The sequence below is a fragment of the Saccostrea echinata genome, unplaced genomic scaffold, assembly GCF_033153115.1.
Source record: "Saccostrea echinata isolate AGI-Se365-2 ecotype Australia unplaced genomic scaffold, CSIRO_AGI_Sech_v1 ptg000017l, whole genome shotgun sequence".
Classification (NCBI taxonomy): Eukaryota; Metazoa; Mollusca; class Bivalvia; order Ostreida; family Ostreidae; genus Saccostrea; species Saccostrea echinata.
The window spans coordinates 7473233-7495700 of NW_026889766.1; the positions used below are offsets into that span (position 1 = coordinate 7473233).

Consider the following 22468-nt stretch of genomic DNA (forward strand, 5'->3'; position numbering starts at 1 on the left):
TTTTTAGATATTGTTTTTGGATGTTTGAGATCTCAGATAGAACACGTCTCATTTTTTATCGATTGTAGATCGAATAGTTAAAAACATTATCTATTTCTAATATCGAAATTCTCTTCCCTTTTCAAAACTTCCGTGTCTGCACTTTAACAATATTACGTATTGGCATAAATGTTATGACGCTTTTGATCTTAATAGCAAATAATAAAGTTTACGCTGTCAAATTAAGATTTAAAGCGATTAACCTTAGTCTAAATTTCGGTAAAAATGACCGACAGTTTTCTAACATCTAGAAGGACATGAAGGGGAGACAAAAGATTTATTTCGTATAGCTTGCGATTGTAGTTTGTCATTTTGGCGAATGGAAATAAAACATTTACAATGGTTGAATATATATATATATATATATATATATATATATATATATATATATATATATATATATATATATATATATATATATATAATGAAAGTGTTTGAGTTTTTGGTGGCGAAGCACTTGCAATAAAAATAATAATGATGGAAGTATGAAGATTTATATGTCAATACATACGTGATGTGAACATGAGAAGTTTTCCCCATTTGCAGCTGTAACAATTAAAAAAATTTGTGAAAACAGAAGAAAAGTTACTGACGTTTATAATTAGCTGTAAACAAATATCTTTTACAAACACACCCTATTACGTACCTTGCAAAATTAGTCCATTGCTTCTGATTGTTATAACTCATACAAAAAAAAAAAACTTTGTGCTTTCATTTTGCCACATGTACATTTTAAAAATTTAAATGATATACTTTATTTTCCTGTTATTTAAAGAAGTTATGTAGTTTGAATATGATTTCCCATATATTCTGGTTGGAGGAAATGACTTCGATGCAGTATCCTTATCGGACTTTTGCGAGAAGTGCTGACTTTTACAATCGACGACTTACTTTTACACTGGGACAATATACGGCAGCTCTTTTGCGATATAAATATTTAGCTTAACAATTAATTAAACGATAATAATTGGGCATTTCAAATCAAATATTACGTTGTCTAGGGAAGGAGAAACACCCTATACTAACCCCCCTCCCTTCCCATTTGATCAACTAATGCCAAGTTTTCATTCCGGATCGTTTTTTCTTCCTTATTTGATTCCTTCATAAAATAAGATAGAAAGGAAATACTATCCCTCACGAATAAGGTATTTTAAGTTATGTTATTCCACCTCTCATCATCTCTTGCGTTCATTGCATACAAGTAAATCATGAAGGTGCCCCTAACACCATACCTATGACCACTAGTAAGGTTTTCTAATCTAATATCAAGTCCGTACCTCCGTACATGACACATGTTTAAATGTCAAAGTAAGCCGTCGAGTGTAAAAGTCAGCGCTTCTCGCAAAAGTCCATTAAAAGGACATTTTATGTCTGTGAAATTTTTATTCAATATAGAACAATAGGATTCAATGTCAAAATATTTCTTTTTATTTTCTATGCTATATGGTAATTTCAATAAGTTTCTTATTAAAAAAGGTTCATGTCATTCTTTACACATAAATTAATATAGTACTACAATTTTATTCTTCAATCTGTGTTGGTAACGGTATTATTATTGTATTGGACGGTTTTTAAGATTCAGTTTGCGCAGATCCTCTTTGTAACATATTCGACATATTTAATGACTGTCGTCATTCCCTTCAGCTCCTCTTGTCTTTTGAATTTCCTCTTCTGCCATTGTTAACCTGTCATTGAATTTTTCTAAATCACTTTTTAGATTTCCAATATTTGCATTTGTATTTTGAATGTCACCTTTTGTAGCCATGTTTGACTGCACTACAGTAAGCTGCTGGGTTATCGACCAAAGTAAACTCCGAAGGTCTTCCGAGTCAGTTTGTTGACTGCTGCTTGGTACAGAAAATTTCGAGAAACAGTCATATTTAAGATCAAGAGCATCAAGGACTTTGTCTATCGGCGTCATGAGGCATGCTCCATATGACGTCATAGCCACAACTATTCCTATACATTTTAAAACAATGGGATTATCATTACAAATGGAAAAAACCAGAGCACCGGAATCTCCACTTCTTACAAAAGGTTGATGTGAATCAGACGACTGGGATGGATCTATTCTTGGCAGAACCTCTAACTGTCCAAAAAGTCGAATTCGGAATAATCCATCGATATCAATATCGTAGTCGTCGATAATTTGAGCACAACTTCTTCCTGTTCTCAACCAACCTAGGGTTATTCCACTAGAGGCACCAATTTTTATAACTTGTTTCCGAAAATTGAATGTAGAGATCTGTTCAATTTGACCATTCGAAAAATGGGGTCCTTGAGCACTCGAGAAACCTGCCGAAGAGTACAAAATGTATTATTTTTTGGAGTATCTTGTACACAACTATTCTATGCAAATTCAGAGAGTGAATAAGTACTACCATAGAATTGTGCAGGGTACTCGATATCATCCCCTTTGCTACATCGCTCGAAAGCAGGAGCTTTTTGAGATTATGCCCATGTGTAACTTACAATATACATCTGTTCTGCTTTTGATAATCTTTTGTTTTTATGTCCCCATAATAGAAGAATCGGGGGCATACAGCTAGGGCATTCATACATGTACTCCACATGTGAATTCCTTGTGAAAAGACCTTTCTTTGAGTACCAATATATTTGAATGATTCAGGACAAAATAAATATCTATCCAAACAAAATACGATAATACATTTTGGTAACTTACAATAGATAACTGATATCTTAGGCCTGATATCGAAGAGGGGTCGAAATAATAGGAAGTACATGTACGAAATACCATTGAAAAATGCATAGAGTTTTGTCATTCCTCTTTTAATTATACACATATCATGACAATAAATTCTAAATTGTCTCAACAATGAACACAATTAATTTGAATATAAAATAAAAAAAAAAAAGTGGAACTATTAAAAGGAAGAAAAAAATAATGCATTGACGAACTCTTTCGATACTCAAATAATTGTTAGCAAACTACCGATAAGTGTAAAGCAGCAAAATTTTTAATTAATAAAGTGTGCGAAAGGAAGAGGTGGAGAATGCTTTGCACTTTACGTGAATAAGAGTGTTCCGTATATAGGTATAATTATTTTAGAATAAGGGAATATGCGTTCTATTTGTTCAAAGGAAGTGACACTGCACATATCGACAAAACTAATGTTTTGCATATGATAATATGTTGATCACATTTTAAAAAAAAAATAATATGGTGATGGGAGGCATTTTCAAATTATTATCCGATTGGTAATCGTGTTACGGACGGTTTTACAGTAACTGCATATATATTTTTTTTCTCCTTTGACATCTTTTGTGCTAATCATTGGATGTGCTTGAGTCAAATAATACCCTAATATACAGAACATGAATCTAGTAGTACAAATTAATGATATTGTTAACATATCGATTTTGAAGACATCAAATATTATTCAATTCCGTTTCATACGTCTTCGAGGACAGTGACTAAATGTTAAAAAAAACTTAAAGTAAAATTTCGATGGATTAAATCGCATATTCTAAATATTTATTGTTTGCGTATTTGAACATAAGCGGATCTAAGAGTTTTTTTTTACATTTTTTTTTTTAATTTACTCACCTGCTCCGTTTAATTGATTAACTGAAAAGACGTCAGCAAAATTTCCATCACAAGGATATCTACGGGTGTCTGTGATCTCAACGATGACTGCATCAATACTAACTTCTGCGGCTTGTCCATGATTAAAAACTGCCTTTGTAAGTCTGCCAATTTCTCTCATTTCTTTATCAAACACCCTTATTTCCCTTCTTTGGACATAATCACTTGCCCTATTGCTTTTCAATACATTTGTTGGTAGAACAACGTGTGCACATGTTAAGAATGACTTACCACGTTGAATGTCAATAAATCCTCCAAGTGTCCCTGATTTAGTGCATTCTTCTGCAGAGATTTGTTCACTTATTCGAATTTTTTCCATAGCGAATGCACATATTCCTTCTCTCACATCAACTGTGAAACCATTTATTTCCTCCGGGAACATTGGTTCGCCCAATGGTATCACACCTTTCACTTGACAGTAAATTACAATGGTTGGAGTTCTTTGTAAATGAAAGTTTTGCGAATTATAACCATATGAATGAATCCTAGAAAAATTAATCATAGTGATGTTACTGTGCTTATTCATTAAGTCTGATATTTCGTATTCGGACAAAAACACGGCTGTTTCAGTAGGTTCCTGTGACTCATATTGAAGTAATCTCTCTGCTTCTGTACTGCAATCATTTTTTGATACTATTACAAGATGAAATTCGCAAAAGGATCTGTCTGTGACTGGCTGCGTATTTTGTTCCACATTAAAGACTACAGTATCGAAGCGCAAGTTTTCTGGGGTAAATTGCTTATATGTAAATCTATAATCATTGGGTACTTTATTTCCTAACCATATTTTCAAAACTTTGAACTTTTCTTTGTACTTTTTGTAAAATTCTCTTTTTAAAAAGCCCTTCAGTGTATGTCTAATTTCTTGATCGGAATTTTCCATGCATAAAATTTCACATAGACCTTTTACTTCGTTTTCTCTTGCAAGCATCAAATGGAACTTAATAGAATTGATATCTTTTTTCTGACCCGCATGCCTTATTCTATTACAAAGTTTTTCATATGTGTAAATCCTTGCATCATTAAAAAGTGTATGTACATCGGAATAACAGTCAATCTCTTGATCAGTCCCAGCAACCGTTTCATTCGCATGATTAGGTACTGACGTACGTCTAAAGCGTTTGACGTTAGGGTAACTTAGATATCCTTTAAAAGTTATTTTAAATGCAACAACGTCTAAGATTGTAGTTGTAAGGTCAGCAAGTGGAATTCCCCTTAATGTCTGCATTTTATCCAAAACGATACCTGAGCAGTGGCATTGAGATACGAACTCAGTTTCTTTTCTGTCTGTAAAGATCTTGTGCATTTTCGGAATAGCTCTAGGTGAAAATAAATGACTTGAAAAAGATCTGAAAGTAGGTCGATCAATAAGGGATTGAGTTTCCTGAGGAGCATTCTCTTGTCTCGTAAGCGATGTAAGTTGTCTTTGACTTTCTTGTACAGGAACACCTGCAATTATTTTCACAAGACGACATGAAAATCATTCATTACTTTCAAAAAATGCATTTTCGCTAATCATAATAATGATAGATATGATCAGTGTAATTGTTTAATGCTTTTATACTTAAAAGCTTTAATGAAGTCTTAACCATAACCAAAAATAATATATTAAACTTTAGCTTACTATAGTTAACTATAGTTTACTATTATAGCATCAAAGTTTTTACTATAGAAATCAAAGTATTTGTACTATGGATTTTAGATTGTATTATTCTATGTTCTCTAATTCATGTATGCACATTTTTATAAAAAATAAAATGGAATTATTTCTTGTATATTCACATTTTATTTCCAAATTTTACATCACTGTTAACGAATTTAATAGATTTTTATCTTTGAGATCTGAAAAAAAGTTCCCGAGTAAAGTTTCATAGTAAATCAAAGTATGAAAGTTTTTACTATAGTTAACTATGGTTAACTATCGTAAACTATATTTAACTATAGTGATATTTTGTTAGGGAGTTAACTTAACCCACAACTTTAAAATTTTAGATACAAAGACATTTCAATTTAAAGACAGAATTGTTCATACATATATATGTCCATATAAATTCAGCAATAACCCTCATATATTATTGAAATACATTTCATTACCTCCAAATTTCCTTCACTTCTAACTAAAAAGTTTGTGCAGAAGATTATGCCAAAATGCGATCCATATGGAAAAAAATGTTATGCATAATACATTAAATTGTAATTTAATTTTTAAAAAGTAAAACAAATTTTACATTGGTTTTTGATATCCTCTTCTCCTTTTTCTTACCATCAGGGTTTTGTTTGTTTGTTTTAAGACTCTTCGAGAATGCTTCATTCATATTGCGACTCCACCACTTTCTGGTGGAGGGCTGCAAATTTAGACCTATACCCGAAATTTATTACATTTGAGCAATGAAAAATCTTTTTTTTTACCGCACCTACTGCGACACTGAACCTCGGTTTACAAGATATCATCCAATGACTAGTTTCCATGTTACAAACAAGGAAGCTCAACAGGTAGAGCGCTTTTTCCGTGTTTGTAAGGTCGTAGTTTAAGTCCTGACACGATAGACCAAAGTCGACAAAAATAGGTAGCAACTATTCCTTTTCCAAGGGCTGGGAAACCTAAGAAAGAAAGTTGCGGGTCTTTCGGATGAGACCTTAAAAGCCGTGGTCCCGTGTCTGGAAAGTTAGGCGTAGGTACGATAAGGATCCTTCATTGATATGTGGCCCTGCTTGCTATGTAAAAAAGTTGAAGCGCTTCACCGCTTTATCGTAACATCTTTATATGAGAGAAAAATCCTCAAATGGGACGTTAACAACAATCAATTAATCTATTAATAATTTTATATTTTGTTTCTTCTTTAACCGAAACTTTACGTTTTTCTTCCCAAAATTCCATGCTCAAAGTACGTGTAATATTTGCACTTCTTTCTGTCCTAAATTTATAAAAGATTATATTAGACTAAACAAGTATTTAAAACAAATCTAACTAATGCAATTAAAATTAAATGAAATAAATTGTAGGTACTTTTACGTTCTTCTGTAAAGAGTTATAGGACCAGCCCAGAGAACACGAATATTAAAATATCTAGAAGAAAATGACCATTTTATAATACTTCATAACTACAATGCTGTGAAAAAATGAGATATCAAGAAAAACCGACAAATCTTTCAAATAAGATCTTTATGGCACTTTTTTTTCCTAGATATCTCACAAATGATTTTTTCATGCATTATTTAGGCAAAACTGTTAAAAAAGATTTACATATACAAAATTATGTTAAAATTAATTTTTAAGGGACCATAGTCCTAATATTAACCATCCATAACACACAAACTATGAATATTTTAGGGTCTTTCGTGGTCTCGGGAACATCCTCTCGATTTTTGTATATTTCTTTTAATTACTTTATCCTCTCCTTTATTGCACGCGATTTCTCGAAAACGGAGGGATTGAATTCTATGAAACTTTCAGGATTTGTGCAATATTAACTTCTTTTTGCTTTATTTCATTACGTCGTGACTGAAATTAACTTTGACTTTCTTGCGTTTAAAGTATGTTTTTTGTTCACAGGTTTCCTCCAAAACTTTTGTTGACAGAAACAAAAAATTCCGTAAAGACGATAGAGGTAATTTTGTAAATGTGAGTGTGTAGTTTTTTCACCGGATGTGCCATACATCTGCACCCATCAGGGCTCGGAATAAAGCATGTAAAAAAAAATTCTAACTTGTTCATACTTTGAACGGTACCTCAGTGCTTGTATGAAGATGTCCAATATCTTTATTCGTTGAATGATGTCACTTCCGGGCCAAAAGTTTTCCCCAGACATCCATGTAAAACCGTGCGAGTGAGGTAAATGAAGATGTCCGATATTTCGGCTATGATCTCAATTCAAATCAGAACACTCATTTATCGTTTATTTTGCAGATATTGACATGAATGAATCCAAGAATGATTTATGTCCCTGAAGAAGTCCATATTAAATCGATTCGAGACTTGTTGTAGTAGTTTTTCATAGATATATGCTTAATATATACGTGGCATTCTTTTTCCCCAAAAAGGCTATTTAGCTGATTCTTTTTTAATCTCTTTACGTGGAGCAATGTTTAGAGCGTTTGCACAGGGGTCGCGGAGTAAAGAGTTGATTCTTAGGTTCGAATCTCTCTACGGGACGTGGAGTACTTCGGACGAGACCGTTTAAACCGGGGTCAGGTGTCGCAGTAGGTTTTTGCATACAGAAAAATTCCCTCACGGCTCAATGGCTCTAAGTACCGAGTACAGGACTAAAATAGCAACTGGTGGCGTCTCAAAATGAGTGAAAAAATCTTGAAAGGAAGTTAAACGAGCAAAATTAAAAAAAAAAAACAATAAAAGCACTCGTTAGTTGCACCGTTTATTTTCATCATCGAATCGAACGGAAACCTTGATCCAGCAACGAACACTGCTCTACCCATCATTCTTCTTTAAGATTTAAGAATATCTAAGTTTATGTAAGTAGCCCTTGTCCCTTTACCTGACCTCACGCCGGAAAATACAGTTCCTTATATTTATAGCACAGGTCATGACTTTTCATAAACTTTTCTATTGATAATTGACAAAAATGGTGTCTCTTCAAGCTAGAGAACAGGAAGTCTTTGTATCATACAAATATTACAATTATCATTTCTGTAGGCAGTTTCCAAGCTTATACTTCAGTCATTAAAATGCTACGGAAGACCTATTTGCCGCTCATATATAGGTTGTTTTCCTATATATTTTTAATGTTGAACCCTATAAAAAGAATCATGGGCTTCTCATGTGGATGATAAGGATTGCTTTTTACATAAATATGTCCATCTTAAACTCGACTTCGCTTCCTTCAAAACAAAAGTACCAAACTTTAAAACCTAAAATTTGAGTAATTGCGTCATATATACTTACTGGTCTTTGGCTCAGAGCTATATTTAGAATAGAAGCTGTCAACTGATGTAGATTCAGTTCGAGCTGTAGAATAATTTTTATCTGTAGACGAGGTTCCAGCTGTAGATGAAGTTCCAGTTGTATTTGTAGGTCTAGATGAAGATGTTCCCTTAAATTAATATAATAAATTAAACTAAAATTCCCCATAATTAATTATCAAAACTTCTTTTCAATGGATTCAAAACAAAGAAAATGATACACATTGTAATACAAGTGAGATGATCAGAATATTAGTATTAATTATTGGTACATGTATTTGTATGAGTCAGTCATTTATTCGACGTGTGCAGCACAACATATTTCCTTTTTGAAACGTAAAATTCCGCAGAACTTTATAGGGTTTATTATATATCGCTTACCACGAAAGACTGGTAAGTTAACCGGGTGCAAATTCCGTACACCTTGCTCAAACCTTAAGTAAATTACATGACGTCACAATGAATAATTTCTCTTAACAGCACAAACAACATATAACACGACATGTCGTCACAATGATTATACAACGTAGTAAATCTTATCAACAGTTTGATACTCATAATACAACAAATTAGACGTGGGTAATGAGCTCGAGTTTATTTGGTGACATATGAAATAAATTCTTTATCCAGATCCAATCGAGGGTGTTCTGTGATTAACCCCGGGTTGTATCCAATACACCCTTCGATCGTTGGTTCTTAAATACATGTGATCGGTGGTAAATTAAAGTGTCAAAGTTATCACAAAACTATATCGAAGTTTTCATAATTATCACTTTCGTTTCAAAGTGATCTTTAGAGTGTCATACTGATCACTATAATAAATCCAGTTTTTTTTTTTTTTTTTGTTTTTTAAAGATATCAGTATAGCAAATCAAGTATTAAAGCCAATTCTATAGTTTACTAAACTATAATTTACTATACTATTTTGTGTCAGGTAATTATTTTCTTCATCTTGTAAGTAAAAATAAGACCAATTTGCGCCAACTCTTCTTATACGGATTTCTTTAAACAATCATCATTTCTCTTTAGGTAAACATGGTAAAGAGGATGTCTTGATGAAAAAAAAATCAACAAAAAGTCTTCGTTTTCACTGACAGATGTAAATATGAAAGAAGCGGGTTTTTATTAGGGACAATTATTTTTTTTTCATATATTCATTACAATTCTTTCAATTGGAAGCCAACTAGAAGTAGAGAGGAGGAAGGATGATATATATTTCAATCCTTGTTGAATGTTTGTCAGTTTTCTTTTAACTTTTTTCGGTTCTTAAACCTTTCATTTATTTTCAGATTAAGCATCCATTCGAAAAATGAAGAAATTACCATTATTTCGTCTTCAACAATATCTAAAAAAATACTCAGCTACACTGGGTTTTTCTCAAGATGTCTTGGTGTCCTGAAATAATAAAAAAAAATAATAAATAGTTTAAAAATTATTTTTTTCATATTTCACCATTTTCTTTTGTTAAAAATCATTTTTGCAACCAGGGTATTTTTGTATAAAAAACGTCGTTTTTTTCGACCACCATTTGACCCCAGGGTGAAAATAAAAATTCCGAAACCTTATTCCCCATCAACAGGACACCACCAATCATCTTCCAAAAAGATGATTAGCTACTAAGTAAAATGTAAGGGGAGTTCTTGGAATCAGGACTTTTTGTATTAAAAAACATCATTTTCGACCCCAATTTGACTCCCCAAGAGGAAAATGAAAATTCCAAAACTTTATTGGACATCTATAGGACACCACCAATCATCTTTCAAAAGATGATTAGGCAACTGCGTAAAATATAATAGGAGTTCTGAGAACCAGATTCTTAAAAAAAATCATTTTTTTTTAGCCCCTTTTTGCCCCTGGAGTATTATTTAGAATTTCAAAACTTTATTGCACATATACAGGACACCACCTGTCATAAACCAAAAAAAAATAATTGGTTACTGCTTGAAATAAAAGAGGGTAACAATAATATGCCCGAACTTTCTTTAAAAAGTGCAAATATAACAAAAGCAATGAGTATAATTCAATAATTCTATTCTAAACATACATGTAATTTGACGAGAGAACTAATATGTTATTAATGTCTCTGATTTGACTACCCGGTAGCTGAAGGTTACAATAAATGAGCAATCGAAAAAAAAAAATTTAATCTCTATAACCAGTTTCATCAATTAGAAGGGCTGGGTGATCATAGACGTTTAAGGCTATTAAAGCCTCATGAAAAGGAGCAATAAAACTATCGGAAAATGCATTAAATTTTACAATAAAGAGCACCGCCGCAGCGTATGATGCGCCCGTATCACGGGTTCATATATAACATCACTCTATACAATTAATTTTGCGTTACAAAAAAGAAAACAAAACGGGGGAAGGGGGGCACCTTCCTAAAATAATATGACAAGCAAATATAAATTAAACTAATTAACTGTCCAAATCCTTGAATTTGCCATTGCTCGACCTTACAGTAACAACAAATAGTGGGGAAAGGGCATCTAAAAGAAAATATACTCTTAATAGGAAAATACTACATAATTATATATTATAAATTGTATATACTACAAATGAAATCCTATGGTAGAATTTTTATACACCTTATTGATAAAGCTAATATACGTAATAAATACTTTGCAGAAATATCACATATTGATGTTAGCACTGAACCCTTAGTACCCCCCCCCCCCCCCTTCAAGGGCCAGGTCCACCATATTCAATAAATACAATTCATATCACACCCCAAGATGTGAAGGGTCAATTAAAGAACATCAACTCATCTAAACCCCCAAGACCTGATGATATTTTTCAACAAAAAATATAATTCCGTCAATTACTGCACCCCTAGCAAAATTGTTTAATGCATCATTAACCAGTAAACAACATCCCCATAGATGGAAACTATCAAATATTACACCAGTTTATAAAAGAAAATATGTATAAAAAATAAAGGTAGTACTGAAGAGCCAGGAAACTACAGACCAATTGCTTTAACAAGTATCCTGTGCAAGATTATGGGAAAAAAATCATATTCAAATATCTTCACAACTATGCTATAGCATAATCTTCTATCCAAAAATCAGTCTTGATTCCAACATGGAGACTCCACTGTTATCAGCTTCTAGAGATATACAATACTATTATATTAATAAGCAGTTTAGACCATGGCAAAGATGCTAGATTTGTTTTCTGTGATACATGTATATCAAAGGCATGCGACAAGTTCTGGCATAAGGGATTATTATATAAGTTTATGCAAAATGGAATAGTAGGAAATATATTGCACTGGATTAAAAATTATCTTACTGATGGTGAACAACAAGTTTTATTAGAAGGATACTCCTCTGAGTTAGAGAAAGAATAAATGCAGGTGTTCCACAAGGTTCTGTATTAGGTCCATTTCTTTTCTTGGTATATATCAATGACATAATTGTAAATTTAGAAAATCAAATTTGCTTATTTGCAGATGATACTTCTTTGTTATTGTAGACTCTGATACACTAGCCCCTATCCCCTCATTAAAAAATGACTTGGAAAAAAATATAAAAATGGTCCAGACAATGGATGGTGGATTTTAACCCTAATTAAACTGTAAATGTTAGTTTCACTTGGTCAAATAAATCACATCCACAAATCTCATTTGGTTTTATAAAAAACTACGCATTTCATTTTCATTTTTTAATTTTATTGTTCATTTCCCCTCTTTTTTTTCAATTTTGTACCCTGTAATCTCCTTAAAAATTAGTTTAAATTACACGTCATCGTAAAACTACAAACATGACAAATAAATAACTTTTTTTACATTTGTACCTTGATATCTAATGGAGAGAACTAATATAGGCCACTTTTGCCTGCTGTTCAAGTCATGTTCATTCTATATACATGTATTTCTATGTATATCATGATTAAAATGATGCTTAAACTAAAATACTATACTCAGAAACAGTGGGAGACCCCCCCCCCCATACCCCCCCCCCCTCTTCATTTTCCCATAAATCTGCAAATCCATGAATCTTTTTCTACAGTTTTCAGATATTTGTAGTCTGGGAAACTTTTTTATCTTAAATTTATTTCAAATTGAAACAAGAGGCCAAGGGGCCACATCGCTCATCTGAGCACTCTGGCTAGGAAAAAGCAGAACTCAGTTCAGTCTTGAAAAGTTTAAATATAAAACTGGTTCAGGAGGAGGGGGGGGTTAATTTGAACTAACTTGAATATATACTTCATAGGGATGCTTTTGAATTAATATGACAAATAATGGCTTTGCTGTTCTTAAGAAGAAAATTTTGATTGATATATCCTTAGTATTCCTTTGTATAACTATGATCCCCTGTTATGGCCACTCTATTCTCCTGGGGGGGTCATGTTTTGAACAAATTTGAATCTACATTACCTGATGATGCTTCAATTTAAATATGACTAATCATTGCTTTGCTGCTCTTGAGAAGAAGATTTTTAAAGATTTTTCCTGTTTTCCTATGTAAAACTTTGATCACCCATTGTGGCCATAACCTACCCCGGGGATCATAATTTGAACAAACTTGAATCTACGCTACCTGAGGATGTTTCCATATAAATATGACCAATCATGGCTTTGCTGTTCTTAAGAAGAAGATTTTTAAAGATTTTTCTATGTATTACTATGTAAAACTTTGATCACCCATTGTGGCCCCACCCTACCCCCGGGGTCATGATTCGAACAAACTTGAATCTACACTACCTGAGGATGCTTCAATATAAATATGACCAATCATGGCTTTTCTGTTCTTGAGAAGAAGATTTTTAAAGATGTTCCCTATATATTCCTATGTAAAACTTTGATCACCCATTGTGGCCCCACCCTACCCCCGGGGTCATGATTTGAACAAACTTGAATCTACACTACTTGATGATGCCTCCATATAAATATGACCAATCATGGCTTTGCTGTTCTTGAGAAGAAGATTTATAAAGATTTTTCCTATGTATTCCTATAAAAAAACTTTGATCGCCCATTGTGGCCCCACCCTATCCCCAGGGGTCATGATTGGAACAAACTTGAATCTAACCTACCTGATGATGCTTCCATATATTTTATATTTTCAAGCACAGTGGTTCTTGAGAAGAAGATTTTTAAATGATGCCATTAATTTTTCATGAATTCATAATTATCTCCCCTTGGAAGAAGGTGTGGGCCTTCATTTGAACAAACTTGAATCCCTTTTACCCAAGGATACTTTGTGGAAAGTTTGGTTGAAATTGATCCAGTGGTTCTTGAGAAGATGAAAATGTGAAAAGTTTACGACAATGACAACTACAACAACGCCGACGACCACGACGACAGACAATGAACAAATTTTGATCAGAAAAAGGGCAAAATTTGGAAAGATAAATGTTTTATGTTAAGTTTTTTTTTCTCTTTAAACAAGGACTTAGATTGAAGGTTTACACACTACTTATATCCGTACGAGTTCTTAAATTTTTCTTTTAAATATTAAAAGCACTGAAAAATTCAATCTGCTTGTCATTTGGGAATTTTTACCTAAATTGTGGGAAAAAATAGTAAATTTCAATTGGGACAGGGTCCTTTTAAAGGACCTGGATGCAAGGGTTATTAAGCCCTACATGTATTGTTCCAAAGGAGACACATGACTAAAATTGTTGACATAAGGAAATTTTGTGTTGTATGCAGCTTGTTTGTCAATGATAATATATTTTTCTTAGTGTTATAGTATTATTAAATTATTTAATAAATATATAGGCCTATTTCATATTTTTCAAATTATAAATTAATTTTCTGCTATTTTAGCCTTAATGATCACCAAAGTAGAACAGGCAGTACCTGGACTCACTCATTGACTTGGGTGTTATGAAGTTTCTGGTCTGCAGTCTTTGGTTTGATGTATTCATTGTTTTGGACTCTGTAAGGTTGTGTTTTATTGGTGTGGTAAGTTTTCCTCCAAAAGTTGGTATTTGTTCTGGTCATTTTTTGTCCAATCTTTGACCAGAGAGGGTTTATTTACTAAGAATTTTGACAATGACAGACACAAAACTTCTCTCTGATTAAGGTACATTTATATAATTACTAATTCTAAAATGATTTCTAATATTTGATTAAACTGTAAAGTCTGTTGTTCTGCCAAAATTAATTCCATAGCACTTGCACGGTAAGAATCTGATTTGTGAGACAGCATTTAAGAGTATCTGTTTTACATAGACTGTATATTTTATTGAATATGTAAATATTTAACTAGAACTGTCCAAAATGGACAAATATATTTTCAGAGAAGGTGCCAAGTCACTAATACTAGTATTTGATGGATGTAAGAGGTGTTCACAATTTGTTCAAACATTTAGAGTGAAAATTTACCGGTAATTGCTCATTGTATTTTTTTAATGAATGAAACTAAGGCGCAGCCTAATAAAACATCAATACTTATCATAACATTTTTTTTATTACATTGAAAAAATAAATTTTTCAAGTATTCCTCTATTGGAAAGTATGGATGCATTATTTATCCATTTTTTCTACAGTGATTATATGTCAAGATCATGACACACCCTCAGGTCATAAGCAATTTTTGTGTAAAGTAGAAACTCCCAACAACCCAACATTATTCTCCATAAGAAAGATAAAGCCGGACATGAATTATGAACTTTTTCTGTCAGTGACCTTGAATTTGCACAAATGACCTTGGGTCAGGGTCATGACACACCCTCAGGAGATAAGCAATCTTTGTGTGAATTGGAAAATCACCAAGTTTATCCATAAGAAAGTTATGGACCAGACACAAATTATGAACTTTTTCTTTCAGTAACCTTGAACTTGCCCAAATGACCTCAGGTCAAGGTCATGACACACCCTCAGCTCATAAGCAATCTTTGTGTATAATGGGATCTCACCAAGTTTATCCATAAGAAAGATATGAACCAGACACAAATTGTGAACTTTTTCTTTCAGTGACCTTGAACTTGCCCAAATGACCTCAGGTCAAGGTCAAGACACACCTTCAGCTCATAAGCAATCTTTGTGTAAAATGGGATCTCACCAAGTTTTTCCAATAGAAAGTTATGGACTGGACACGAATTATGAACTTTTTCTTCCAGTGACCTTGAACTTGCCCAAATGACCTTGGATCAAGGTCATGACACATCCTCACGTCATGAACAATCTTTGTGTGTAAGAGTAGATTCTTATGTTCCTCTGTAAGAAAGATATGGACCGAAAACGCCTGCACAGACAGACAGACAGACAGACAGCTAGACAGACAGACGGACAAGGTGATTCCTATATATACCCCCCAAACTTTGTTTGCGGAGGGTATAATGAAGTTTACTTTATATGTAAGGCCAAAATTAAAAAAAAAAATTGTTTGATGTACGCCGACTGACCTATCAAAATTGCCCCTGTCCAATCATTTTTTTTCAGTACTTTATTTTTTTTTTTTTTCGTTAATAGAAAAACATAAATTGTCTGAGGTGCTTTTAAAATTTAAGGATCCATATGTCTTTTTTGGTTTTTGCTGAATTTTGCAAACATATAAACTATGTTGATTAAGTTTAAAAAGTCATGGAGGTATAAACGTGTAAATCTGTTATTTTTGTAACATTTATCATTGTGTTTGATAATTCCTAAAAAAAAATAAATAATAAAGATAAAAACCCACCTACCTACTCACCTTCAAAAATATGGGTTGGAGTACATCAAACAAAAATATTTTTAATGATGGCCTAAACTATATGACAAGTTGTAGTTTTATGATAAGGACACACTGTTAGCCATGCTGACAATCATGAATGGGAAAGGCTCAATCCCATAAATTGGTTTGATATTTATGACCTTTATGTTTTTAATACATTTTATGATAATCATCAAATAGTGTAGAACATATATGTATAGACATTATAGTTATTAATGGCTCAGTTTTTTTGCATAAATATTTCAGTTTTAAAATGTAATACTGAAAAGGATAATTGATTATGTGTAATTCATCATGTTCATGTACAGAGTTACATGGACAGAACCTGATCTCTCTTTATGCAGCATATCTGTTAACTGCAAATTGTAATTACTATATCAATACAGATTATAATGGATAAAAAATCCGATTATTTTATGCTATGTATTCATTTTCTGTTATTATAATTTTCCAGAGCATTCCCAATTTCCAATTGTCAATTTCATTTCCAACATTTATGATTTGCTTGTCTGTGAAATAAATGGAGATGTCGAACCTATGACAGATTTACATTTTCTTATTTGAACATAAGTCTGTTACATTTGCCCCCACGATGGGACCCAGGTATTCTCTGGCGGGATAAAGTGATTGCCCCCAGAAATATAATTTACAACAATCATTTCATATATTTTTTTTTCTTTTCAACCTCTTATCAAGTTATGTACAAAAGACAGTATGTAGAAAACCCTGCTGAAATGCATTGATATAAAGCACACTTTTTAAAATAATTTTAGTTAAATTTTAAAACTTAGAATGCACCACTTTTACTTCATATATTTGAACAATACCACCTTTTATTAATTGACAATTTCACTTTAAAATAGCAAGTTGATACATGTATATACATAATTAATACACATCTAAAAATTTTTAGTATCCTCTTTAATCAGTCAGGGGCATAATGCAAACAAGTTATTGTCAAAAATAACTCAAATGAGTTATTTTTTGGTCACAGTGAGTTACCCCTCTTAACTTCTGTCCAACTTTTTCCCATCATTAGTAACTCAAACAAGTTATCTTTCCAAAATAGTTTCAATAAAATGATAACTAATTGAAGTTATTTTGTGTCATTCCTCCCTAACTTCACACCCTGTGTGAGGTTTTTGCTTGTGCACTGAGACAAAAACAAATGATTGGTTAAATTTAAACCTTGCCTAATCCAAAAAAGTTGTCCAAAGCCTTGGGAAAAATCATTTATTTAATGATAAAAACTTGACCAAAACAATGTAAATAACACTTCAAAGTAAGAAGTAAAATGCTATTTGTCTCCATCTCCTCACCAATTCTCCATAAATAACACTTCAAAATAAGAAGTAAAATGCTATTTGTCTCCACCTCCTCACGAATTCTCCATTGGAGTCTGTGCACTCAATCTTGTATTACATAGCCTAATGGAATCCCAAAATGCAATATATTTTGGCAGGAAATACGAAACCCCCAAGAAATCAATGTCTAAGTAGGATATAAAAGTAACTTGTACAAGTTATCATTAAAAAAAATTTTGTGTGTGTGAAATAACTTATATATTAAGTTATTTTTCTAACAATCTGTTTGCATTATGCCCCTGACTGTTAATTTGACATGGAGTGTCCCCAAATCAGTTTTAACAACTTAAAAACTTAGCCAGTTAATTACGATTGCTGAATAAACATACATGTTCATGTATTAATTTATATCTGCATGTGGATAATTTTTCAGTAAATTAACTAGAAATAATTTGTTTTTGTTTTGTTTTTTTTTTTAAGATAAAAGTAAATATGAACTTTATATGTACATAAATATCAACATCTTAAAATTTATAGATAATATTCTATTTGGTGCGTAACGTCTGAGTACGAAAAGTCTTGAGGGGCGAATGGACTTAGCGCAAATTGTCAAATGGGGCGAAACGTCCCGTTACCTTTGTACAGGTCTCGTTTAAACAACACGTAGATTAGAGCCATCATTTAATCAAAGTAATCCCGGTAGTCCATTTTTTATAAACAAAATTTATATCTTGCTATCAATTTCTATTATTTATTATTAACAGCTCAAATTTTAAATATTCTGCTGATTCATTCTCTTGTTATTTCACAAAGTCAATGAGGCGTAAATTTGCGGCCTGCCTAATTGAAGACCTACAGGTAATTGAAGACCTACGGAAGACCTAGGGAAGACCTACAAAAATATGGGCTATATACAGCAAAACTAATGTGATATTCTGATTTATCATGTCTTAAATATATAAAATACACAAAAAAGTTTTATAAAAAGAAGTTTTAAAGTGTATTTTTCAAGCTCGGTATGGGGAACTATTTCTTCTCTCAGAATGATCTATCGCAAGAACGGTAACTCTGGTTGACTTGTAAACAATTTGGTGAAGTGAATAAGGAAAATAAGAAATACACAAAAAAAAAAATCCAAATGATATTTGTTGAGTTTTTCAATCATGTTTATAATAAAGATATAAGTTGAAATATGAATTTTGATGAGATTTATACAGTGTATATATAAATAATTATTTCACATTAGATGTATACTGTCAATATTATATATAGTCAATATTTATTATTTAATATAAATTGCAATTTTTCAAACATGTAATATGTTTTATGGGATAAATATTAAATATTCTAATCTAAAATATTGATATGTATACTGTGGATTTGTCTTAAACCATGTAAAGTAAGATATCACTCTGAACTAAAGGCTTCAACACTAATGTGTTATATACACACCCTGAGGATATATCCGTGTTTTGATTGCAATTATCAACATACCCCACTTGCTCTGATGAAGTTAATTAACAGTCAACAAAGCAAAGATATATCTTTAAAAAATCTTTGAATTATATTATCTTCTTACAGAGACACTCACTGTCTCTGCTACATGAAAGAATTAGATTTCAAATATAAAATAACTTTTTAAACCAATAAAAAATCAATGAGTTTTACATGTGACTAAAATGATAACATTTTGAAAAAAAAAAAAATTCCAAAATGGTCGCTTTTTTCCCTTAATCAAAAACATATTTTTTTTACAGTGGCAAGAACAACTAAAAAAAATTGTTATTTTAAAATAACCTGTCATGTACGCCAAGAAATACTAAATAAAACATTAACTTAAAGAATTTTTTTTTTAATATGTAGAGCCAAAATATACAGTAAATCGATCTTGAACATATTTTTATTAAATAATTAAATTGAAAGGAAATGAAAACAGAAGTTCTTAAACTTACACTGTTTGACCTTTCTTTAAGATAAGAACAATATATTTCATGAAAAATAAATATTAACTGAAAGTAAATATTAACTGAAATAGGAATATAGTAAGACTTTTAAGTGGAATTCTATGAAATATAAATTAACATGACAATTTAAAATCTACAGAATTAATCAATGAATTTATGGATAGCAGCAAGAAATAGTGTAATATATTCTGTCTGTTATTTACATACAAAGTATACAAATTCATTTTATAAATTAAACAAGTAACATGCATGCAATCACTTAAATGAAATGCATGCATATTTTGAATAAATTATTATTTTTTGCTGTTCAGGGTCAGTGAAATACAAGAAGATTTTGTAAGTGATTGTGGCTCTGATCTTTAAGAAAAATTACTTCAGATTTTTTAAACTTAACTTTTAACACTCTGTCAAAAGCATAAACATATTCATTTCAATTATAATATTTAAATTTGTACATTGATATACCAAAATAATTTTTAAAATAAATTTTAAAAAAGAAATAAAGGAATTTGTTGAAAAGAGTCCACTCATAGGATCTGGAAACTTGTTATAACAATTCAATAATTCATTTAAAAACATACATATACATGTATTTTATGATTGATCAAATTATGGTAGTATATATAAATTTATGTACCGGTATATGTGTCTGCTTTGGTTAAGTTTTTTTGTTTTTATTTTTATTTTATTTATTTATATTTTTTTCACAAAATAAAATAATATCTAATTGAATATTCCCTTTTATTATTTCATCTTTGATGTATTTATTTTTAAATATCTTCAATGATTCTATTTTTCCTCATTTAACTATTGATTTATTTACATTTTTCTGATATGTTTTGGTGAACAGCTGATTTGTTATTTACGCGAGTTATCGTTCTTGCGGTAGGTCGTCTGAGAGAAGAAATAGTTCCCCATACCGAGCTTGAAAAATACACTTTAAAACTTATTTTTATAAAACTTTTTATGTATTTTATATATTTAAGGCATGATTAGCCAGACTATTACATCAGTTTTGCTATATATTGCCCATATTTTTGTAGGTCTTCCCTAGGTCTTCCGTAGGTCTTCATTTACCTGTAGGTCTTCAATTAGGTATTCCCGTAAATTTGCTATAGCTAGGGTAGGCCTCGATTACATTTTTGCTTTGCATCAATGCATTCTTTCTTTTATTATTCAAATCTATACATGTATTATTACGGAAACATCTTACATAACTATAATATAATCGCTATAGGCTATACATAAAATTATAAATACATGTCATATCTTATCAATAATATTGTAACACAAAACTTACCATCCAAGGTGATCAACAGCATTTTATAAACCAGATCAGGCCATGGCAGTTACAATGTAGAGTTTACCTCTAAATACACTATCCTTATAACTTGGTTAACTGGCGAAGAAGGTACAATTTAATTCTACGCTGTACAATTAAAATATATACATTTTCGGTTGGATGAACTTCGACAGATACTGGCGACTTAGCCGACTATGGATAAAAACTAAAAAAGTATGGAAACTATGAAGTGCGAAAAATGAGGGACGTACTAAAGACCTGTTATATTAAAGACCTGATTTTGCCCTGCTGAAAAAAATTATTTGATTGCGCCACTGATACGGTGGCTGGTATAGGACATGTTATGAGAATTTTTTTTTATTAATTCGTGGCCACGAAATAAAAATTGGTGGCCACAAAATAAAATTCGTGGCCATGAAATAAAATTTGTGGCCACCAAATCAAATTCGTGGCCACGAAATAAAATTCGTGGGAATTATATGTACACAATTATATGTACATATAGTGTTAAAATGATAATTTGCTATGGACCCAGTGAGGGTCCGTCCCATGACACACAGACACAGATTATTGTAAATAGCCCGCACTGATGAACATCATTATAAATACGCATATATTTAATTTGCATATATATTAGAAGCAGCTGAGAATTGGTAAATGCATTATGAACATAGTCTAGATGTAAAAAAAAAATAATAATAATAAACTCTTTCTTTTGCTCTGTGCCCAAAATTAAAACAAAACATTCAAGCCGATTCAATTGACTGTTCTGGAGTTTAAGGCAGTTCAATGATACTTCATCCAAAATGATATCCTAACCAAATAATAAAAACAAAACTAGATGGTTCTCGTTGCGAGCAACGAGTGGATCTTCCGTCTGATTTTGGATAAGATTAGTCAAGACCTTGACTGAGATATTCGTCTATAAAAAGTGAAAGGATGCATATTGTTTAAAACATTATTCTGAGCATCTTTTATTCAATATTGCTTATCAAAATATTTCCCCTTGTTCGAGGTGTCAAAGATTTGGCAATCTGGCCCATTTTGGCCCATTATTTTGAACATATGATCAAAGTTTTATTATATATAGTTACAGAATGTTAAGATGAACATTTTTGCTTCAGTAATCTATAACAAAATATTGATCATTAAAAAGTTGAAGATGAAAGTATTTTGGCCCTTCTGAGCCCCTCATTTGAGGGGTCAGCCCCTTTTTCTTAATATCAAATGAAACGTCTTGTGATTTTGAAGACTTTTTGTTCAACAACTATTCAGAAATTTCCTTTAGTTTTAGAGATATATAGAATAACAATATTTAGGGGCCAGCCTTCCAAGTCCTTAATGGGGATGTCTTCCAAAAATTAAAAGGGTGTATTTTGTTTAGAACATTATTCTAAACATCTTTTGTTCAATATTGCTTATCAAAATATTTCCTTTTCGAGATATAAAGTGTCAAAGATTTAGCATTCTGGCCTCTTATGGCCCCTTATTACGTAACATATGATCAAAATTTTATAATAAATAGCTGCAGAATGTTAAGATGAACATTTTTGCTTCAGTTATTTATAACAAAATATTGATCATTAAAAAGTTATAGATGAAAGACTTTTGGCCCTTCCAGGCCCCTAATTTGAGAGGTCAGCCCCTTTTTCTTCATATCAAATGAA

General features: G+C 31.7%; 2 protein-coding genes across 4 annotated transcripts in view; one reads left to right on the forward strand and one right to left on the reverse strand.

Annotated features, from left to right (window-relative positions):
• The window catches only part of LOC133189171 (uncharacterized), a 96654-nt gene that overhangs the window by 46443 nt on the left and 27743 nt on the right, over window positions 1–22468 (forward strand). The window lies entirely within an intron of this gene.
• Window positions 1452–20976, reverse strand: LOC133189170 (uncharacterized). The gene is made up of 5 exons (XM_061324578.1): window positions 20799–20976; window positions 9886–9958; window positions 8547–8694; window positions 3608–5095; window positions 1452–2334 (listed from the first exon to the last, which is right to left on the reverse strand). Exons 2-5 carry the CDS (start codon window positions 9886–9888, stop codon window positions 1658–1660), a joined length of 2316 nt encoding a protein of 771 aa, XP_061180562.1. The 5' UTR covers window positions 9889–9958; window positions 20799–20976; the 3' UTR covers window positions 1452–1657.

What these genes read in the sequence shown, in the direction of transcription:
- LOC133189170 (XM_061324578.1), bottom strand. An exon ending in TAGCTCTGAGCCAAAGACCA is followed by an intron (nt 5,096 to 8,546) that starts GTAAGTATATAT and finishes AAATAATTGCAG; the next exon opens with GTGTTCCTGTACAAGAAAGT. An exon ending in TAATCAATTAAACGGAGCAG is followed by an intron (nt 2,335 to 3,607) that starts GTGAGTAAATTA and finishes ACTCTTCGGCAG; the next exon opens with GTTTCTCGAGTGCTCAAGGA.